Source organism: Tetrao urogallus (assembly GCF_951394365.1).
Source record: "Tetrao urogallus genome assembly, chromosome: 9".
Lineage (NCBI taxonomy): Eukaryota > Metazoa > Chordata > Aves > Galliformes > Phasianidae > Tetrao > Tetrao urogallus.
In genome coordinates, this window is record NC_136822.1 from 21522162 (window position 1) to 21529816 (window position 7655).

The 7655-nt window shown below is 46.4% G+C and overlaps 2 protein-coding genes across 2 annotated transcripts; one reads left to right on the plus strand and one right to left on the minus strand.

Annotated features, from left to right (window-relative positions):
* Positions 1 to 303: 303 nt before the first annotated feature.
* On the minus strand, positions 304 to 1266 carry B3GALNT1 (beta-1,3-N-acetylgalactosaminyltransferase 1 (Globoside blood group); the record flags this gene model as incomplete). Its single annotated transcript, XM_079539643.1, has 1 exon — positions 304 to 1266. One exon carries the CDS (start codon positions 1264 to 1266, stop codon positions 304 to 306), a length of 963 nt encoding a protein of 320 aa, XP_079395769.1.
* A 4118-nt stretch (positions 1267 to 5384) lies between these two features.
* On the plus strand, positions 5385 to 5969 carry ARL14 (ARF like GTPase 14; the record flags this gene model as incomplete). Its single annotated transcript, XM_079539644.1, has 1 exon — positions 5385 to 5969. The coding sequence occupies one exon, from the start codon at positions 5385 to 5387 to the stop codon at positions 5967 to 5969; it is 585 nt and encodes a 194-aa protein (XP_079395770.1).
* Between the last annotated feature and the right edge of the window lie 1686 nt (positions 5970 to 7655).

Consider the following 7655-nt stretch of genomic DNA (forward strand, 5'->3'; position numbering starts at 1 on the left):
ACAGCAGAGTGCACAGAGAAGGGTCAAAGCAAGACAGTGCAGTGCATTCCAAGTACCCTCTGTGCATAGGATAGGCACATGGAAATGTGTCAGTTCCTAAATAAAGGCACCAGGAGCCTCAGAGCATCCCAGAGGAATGCTGCCCTCACAGTTCTGCGGCTGCAGCACAGCTGGCTTTCAATCAATGTCATCTCAACATCTGTCTTTGTTCCATGCTCCCCGTACTTCAGTTCAACATTTTTACACTGGAATTCAAAGTTTCAGGTGATACAAGTGTGCATTTATCCATACGTCAGTACAGAATCAAAAGCAAGTAACTGAAATGACGGATGACAAATCCTTCCAGAACCTGATCATTTCACTTGGCGTGATGCCATGCACTGCAATCAAGCGTCGGTATTTACAGATATCGAAATTAATTTTATCAATAAAGAATTGTTGATTACCTTCTGGAATACTGATGGTCACCTTGAGTATATTTAAGCAAATTCCCACATAAACATCCTCAAACTTTATAGGTTTGATATGACCCATCAGTTCATAAATCCTCAGAGCCAGTTTTCCATCCAGTATGTAACCCATCCCACTGCAGTATGGAGGATAAAACTTGAAAGGATATTCATCATAAGAAATGTATGTTTTTTGGTAAAAGCCTCTGTAGGCAACGTTATCTATGAGAGGGTAACCTGTAAAAATGCTTTCTGAGGAGTTGAACTGCAGAAGAAACTTCACTAAGTTACCAGTGTTGATGAAGACATCGGTGTCCGTCTTCATGATGAATCTAGCATTAGAACAGAACTCAGACACCCATCTGAACGCCATGATTGTTTTCAAGGTAAGATTGTTGTAAGTGTCCACAAAATCCTGGCGAATTATGTCACCATAGAGAATGATTTCATCTTCCACTGACAGTGCTGCAGAACTGTCCTCTGTTTCCGTTTCCTGACCCAGTAAGAACAGGGTTAGAACTCGATGTCCCCACCAGAAGCTTTCAGATCCCCATGTTATCCTTATGGCTTGCCTTGACTTCACGTCCTTAGGTCTCGAAGACACCAAGATGACTAGAAATGGATTTATGTCTTTGCATTTCAAGTGTTGACGCGACGTGAAGAGGTAGGCTTGCTTGTACACCGGTTCATACTCATAGAAATACATGCTGTTCACGTGCTCAACCACAGCGTTTGAAGAAAAAGTAATGTACCACATGGTTACAGCAGAAAATATGAGAAGAAAGAAAAAGATCCATTTCAATGGGATCGTGTGCATGACACTAAAAGGAACCAGGCAGTAACAGGAGTATGTCAGTAGCCTTCAAAATCTGTACCACAAGTTCTGAAGTACGTCTCTTACTGAAAAATAGATGAAAAAGTAGTTTTCAGAATGCTGTTGTCCAAGCAGTACCTCGTTCTTAGCGTGCCAGCCAAAGTGTGCTGTAATGAGGAAGACAAACACAAGAATCATTGGCCCAGCTGTTACACGTAGCATTCTATGCACCATGAATCAATCCTGTATCCCAGAGCACAACCAAAATGCTGAGCTGGAAGAGAGCATTTCAGTGAACAAGATGAAAAATATCTAACTTACATTAGATAGAGCAATGCTTAGAATTTGATTTTATATAAATAGCAGTTCTTGGGATTTGACCAATCTGAAGTAAAACACATCAATGTGTGGTCAGTTCTTGACAATCTAAAGGAAAAAAAATCTGGTGATAAAGATTTCAATTCCTTACAGAAAAGCCTGATTCCGTGACATTTTGAGCAACAGAATCAGAGACCAAAGCCTGATCTGATAAGCAATGGAAAAGCTGAGAAACAAGGAAACCATCTCTTCAGGTCCCTTGCCACACCGCGCAGAACACAATCTTAAAGCTGCCGTATCCTTTCTACGTGCCGGCACCACACAGCATCCAGAACAAGAACTGCATTTGCTGCAACCAGGAATCCTTCTGTGGAGCTGTGAAAGTTCAGCTCAGGTTCCCAAAAACCCTTGCAGTCCTGTCCCACCCTTCCCACCCCTGTCAGCCCTTCCAAACCCTCCTCACCGTCTTACTCATCGAAACACCGACACTGAACCATCTTCACCTTTTTTGGACATACAGCAGCTAGCACAGAGGCAGAGCGTGCAGCCACAGAAGTGAGAGCACAGGATGTGTGATCAGAAATGAGTCCTTGCAGACTGCTGGCAGAAGAGGGCAAATGAAAAAAAGTCAACGCTAGGTATTGTGCCAACAGCACCATCAGCTCAACATGACGGCCAACAAAGCATTTCTGCACGTGTGAGGTCACGTTCCCTAAGTGATATGCTGACTGTCTGCAAGTTAGCACAGGTTCATCAAAATAAGGCTTTTATAGTGGTCTGTGGGTGGGCACTACACTCCCTGAAACACCAGACAGCTGTTCCTGTAGTGCCCAGAATCAGTAACACGGGCAGGCACCTTCCAGCTTTCAGCAGCAGAGCTCTGCCTTCAGACCCGTGATGTAAATAGAAGAAGGGCAGGTTAGAGGGGAAGCCCAAGCCCTCACTGCAGCAGGTGGCAGAAAATTCCCCTTCTGTTCTTACATCAAACGCTCAAGCGAAAGAGAAGAGGCAGAGGAGAGGAAGTGCAGCTCAAGGGCTGCTCCTCTCAGGATGACATTTGTTTCCAGGCTCACAGCTTGCTGGAAAGGCCCCGCCAAGGTGAAGTCGCCTCCACGTGTCGTCCCACGGCTCACCGCAGGACCGGAGGTGTTTTTGCAGGAGCCCGGGCTGCGCAAAGCAGCGCCGCGTTCAGAGCGGCTCGCAGCAGCTCTTAAGGACGCTCCGCGCTGCCCGAGCGGCCTCTCTTTGCTGCGGGGAACCTCTTTTGAGAGCGAACACCCACAAGCCACCATTCATTAAGAGGACGTCTGCTGCCCTCTGCTGAACTCCTCAAAACTTAATTCGCTTTCACGTTCACGTTAGCAAAGAAAAAGGCCAAAAAGTTGTCGGCGATTTTTCTTTTCCGCACCTTCGAGGAACCGCCGCCCCCCGAGCGGGCAAAGCGCGGCAGCACAGCGCGGCGGCACGGGGCTCCGGCAGCGCCCGGCACGGCCCGGCGGGGGCGGCAGCGGCCCCGGCACGCACGGCTGCGGCTGCGGCTGCGGCTCTCGGCACCGCGCGGCCCGGCCCCTCGGACGCAACCCCTCCCTCAGCTGCCCGCCCGCCATTACCGTGCTGCGCCGCGACGTTCCGCCGCCGCCTCCTGCTCGCCGGGCGCGTCCGCGATGTCGCGTAGGGCGGAGCGGGACGGGAAGCGGCCCGCCTCCCCCGGGTAACGGCGCCGCGGCCGCCTCGCCGTTTCCCGCCGCTTCCTGCCTCGCCGCTTCCCGCCCGCTTCCCGCTCACGGCCGCCTCGCGCCTCACGGCCGCCTCGCGCCGCAGCCCGCCTTCCGCTCGTCTGGCGGCCGTCTCGCGCCTCGGCCCTCCCGCCTCACGGCCGCCTCGGCCTTGCTGAGGCTCCTGTGGGTTCCAGCGAAGGAGATGTTGTTTAACTGAGCTCGGCCTCCTTCAGCCGCGAAATTCACCGCTGTGAGATCTGCCCTCAGAGCCTCCCCGCGCGCCCCCGCGGCCATTACGGCGTCCTGCTGCGGCGTTGTGGAGAGCAGCCCGAAAGTGTTACGGCACGGGGGTCCTGAGTCCTGACATAAGGCGAGCGGGCTGCCCCGTGTTTTACAGCTCTAAAACGAACATCCGAGCAAACCTACAACAGTAACCGCGCCCCAGCAAAGCAAACGCACCTTTGGACGCCCTGAGGCGAGCTCTGGTTCCCACACGTTTTGCATGGCTGCTCGTCTCCCCATCCTTCAATTCATTCCTATGCATTACTTATAAAGAAACACAAATGCTTCCTTCCGTGGTTTAATACCCCCTGAAAGAAATCCTACATGTAATCCACGTGTGTTATTCAGTATGAAAAATGTACTACAGTGAGCATGTCTCTGCCATCCATTGCTGCCCCCAATTAATTCCGGTAAAACCCCTTTAGCTTCAAGAGAAACCAGCTTATGACTCGTCTGCCGAGGCTGAGGTTCATTTTACTCACAGTAATATCAGGGCAACCCCTGTCATGGGTATCACAACGATTACCCTATCAGCAGCTTATTTAGCCAAAAGACCTTTGCATCTTTTTTGCTGATTATGTATTTTCTGAAGCACAAATGTACTGAGCCCCACGAGTCCATTAGGTGTGAGGCCAAATAAGCAGTGAAGCACTCAGTGTGCATCAGGTTAGCGCAATGTAGATCTACCAGCTGTCCCAAAAAACAGAGACTCAACATGATTCCAATAATATTAGACTGAATTTTCAATTTCCTCTTATTTAATCTATAGCTTAGAACACTAGTTTAAAAATAATCCCTTCTGATTCAGACTCAGATGCTTCCCTCTTTCTTATTCCTTTCTTAAAGGAAATCAACGCAGTATCTGTGAGCAACAACAGGACAGATGATAGCAAAGCTAACAAATGTCAGGTAGCTGAATCCCACCAGAGGTCAGATCTCAAGATCTGTTCTGAGACTGCATCCTGCATGGTGCAGTTGGACGTGTTCACACAAACATAACTCAGAGTTTGTAGTCAAAGCAGAGCACTTTGTGCAGGAAGGAACAGGAAGAATAACTACTGAGTCAAAGGCAGCCAGCTTTAGAGCACAGCACATTTTTAAGTGCAGGGCTAATACAGCTTGATTGAGTCCGTGTGTACCTCCACAGGCGAACATTAGAAACCACTTGAGATTAATGCTCTGCTGGGAGATGAGATACTCTGGAGAATCGGGAACTTTGTTGTTCCATGGGCTGATGAGCCTGGACAAACCAATAGGGTTTTCCTTCTCACTGGCTGTGTTATTAAGTTTCTTCTCCAAAAGGGATGCGGTGACACAGTGAGGTCTCTGTGGGCACTCACTGAAACAGTTGCAGGCGGGTGGTGGATCTCTGGACTGTGGGGTTTGGGTGTATAACCAGATCACTGCTGATTCAGAGCACGCAGTTCTTCAGCAAAAGAAGAGTTCCTATATTCTAGAGGATGGTCAAGTGAGTATGGCTCAGTGTTTGAGCATGTTTAGAGACCTTTGGGCTTTGTGACCCATTGCTGCATTACTCACTGCAGTTCCACCCACGGGCTTGGCATTGAACATTACACCTTCATAAATACTGTTTGCATATTATCAACTCGATAAAAGCCAGAATGTATTTGTACAGAGCTTTTACTTACTTTTCATAGCACAAAGCAGCTGCTTCCACTTCCTTTTCCTTACTCTTTGTGCTCCGTCTGACGGAGGAAGAAAGAAGTCGTACTGATAAAAACTGGCTCCACAGAAGACAGTGGATTCCGCCTTTAAAGGTTCAATACAGAAACCACGGCACAAATGGGCCTCCACATCACCAAGCACTCCAAAGTAAAACAAGCTAATATACTGATGTTAGGACTCGATTCGGCAGGGAAATCTACTCTGCTGTACAAGTTCAAGTCTGATGACGTTTTTCTAACGATTCCAACAATTGGCTTTAATGTCGATATGATCGAAACGGGGAAAGATTTTACACTGACTTTTTGGGATGTTGGAGGACAAGAGAAAATGAGACAGCTTTGGTGCAATTTCCTGGAGAATGCAGAAGGACTCATGTATGTCGTGGACAGCGCTGATAAGCAACGTCTAGAGGAATCAAAGAAAGCATTTGAACTCCTTTTAAAGAATGAATCTATAAAAAACGTGCCGGTCGTCGTGCTAGCAAACAAGCAGGATCTGCCCGGAGCTTTAAACGCTGAGGAAATAACCAGGAGATTCCACATGAAGAAGTACTGCTGTGACAGAAATTGGTACGTCCAGCCCTGCTGTGCCATCACGGGAGAAGGTCTGTCAGAAGCTCTCCAAAGGCTGACTGCATTTGCAAAACACTACAGCAGATCAAAGGAGATCTCTACAAGTTTTAAGCAAAAGGAAAAAAGTTAAGAATTTATGCCGTCAGATTTTGGTGAATATGACTCAAAATATTTTATAAGACTAAAATATTTGATTCTGGAGGACTCATTTATAAGTAAATAAATATTTATAATGCACTTGGACGATTTTAAATTATGTTCTTATACCTGCAGATGCTTCTGAGATACGGCTGCACTTTTATTAGTGGCACCACACTCAGGGTTATTCAGCTCAGACGTGTGTGCTGAATGGTAAAAGAGGCAGAGTTGACCACTTCAATTTTTGTAGTTGCAAAGAAAATAGGTGAGCAATGCTTAAAATGTTTACGCCAAGTAATTCATCAAAAGGTAACAGAGCCAAGCAGTTCATTCAGTAAGAAAAGCAAGAGATAAGATGTTGTTTCATTAGATGTACTCTGTGGATGTGTTCGTTGCTTATAGTTGTTTGTAGCCTAAGCTCTTAGCTATGTGCAAAAAGAAATGTAACATTATTCAGTATTTGTTTGGATACTATTGCATTCTAGGACCGATTACTATGAACAGATTTTAACCAGCAGCATCTGCTCCTGCCAAGCCACAGATAAATCTGCTTGTAAGGTGTAGGTCTGCTGTCACACTGTTACCCCCCTGCCCCTCTGCTGTTGTTTGGGACTGCTGGTCAGCTCTTAGAAACTGGGACGGATCCTGTCCTGGCTGTAGCAAAGCCACCTTAGATTTTGTTACTGAGTAATTTAGTTCTGATTAAATCTGACATAAGAAGTGCAACAAAGTGCTAATCCTGTTGCTACAGCTTGGGGATTAAAAAAAAAAAAAAAAAAAAAAAAATGAATGAAATTTCTGTTGAGACTTCCTGATTCATGAAGGAGTGAATTAGTATTCTGAATGCTTTAAAGCAACGATGGATTGTTAACTAGAAGACTAATTGAACTGTATCGACCGTGAAAACAGTTTAAATGCTAAGATGGAAAAGTTAATAGAGCCTGTTCCTTCATAAGGAAGTGAAAAAGACCGTTGGTTATGTAGTTATTGGTTATACAGTCCCAGAACGTCCAGCCCATCTATTTCTGCCTCCTTGAGCCATGCCTGCATCCATCACAATCGCTGGCCATGTCCTTCAGTCACTCAGCACCCCTTGGCAAAAGGATCTCTGAAAAGCTGTGGCAAAGCTCAGCACGTGTGCCTGGTGTGCAAGAAGTTTGCATTTCATTCTTAGTAATAAACAGGCAGGAATTTCAAGTTGCAGAAGGGTGAAAAAGTAAGTAAAGCACCCAGCTGTACCCTGCTGTCTCATGCATGTGTTATTCACAGACAAGAAGTCATCAGGTGAATTCACTGCAGTAGTGAACAAAGGAAGCTTTCTCAGCAGAAGCTGTTATTAACGCTGACAGCAATTACTGTGGGCTAAATCCTGAGTCATGTTGAGCCTACGTTTCCAAGAGCAGAGCAGGTCTGCAGACTCGACATTGCCTGGGCTGTTCATTCAGCGTCAGTGTAAAATACCTTCTAGCACAGAAAATAGTTCTGATGAATGCACAACCATGGAAATGTTGTTTTTCCAAACTCAACAATTCAATGTTAAAAATGTAACATTTCAGATCAATAAATTTATAAACATTTGTATGAGTGTGATTTAATTCTCCCACTTGTTTAATCTGATCAGGTATCGATTATAAATCAGAATCCAGTTCACTGGCCTCAGGACTTCCTCGTTCAGCAA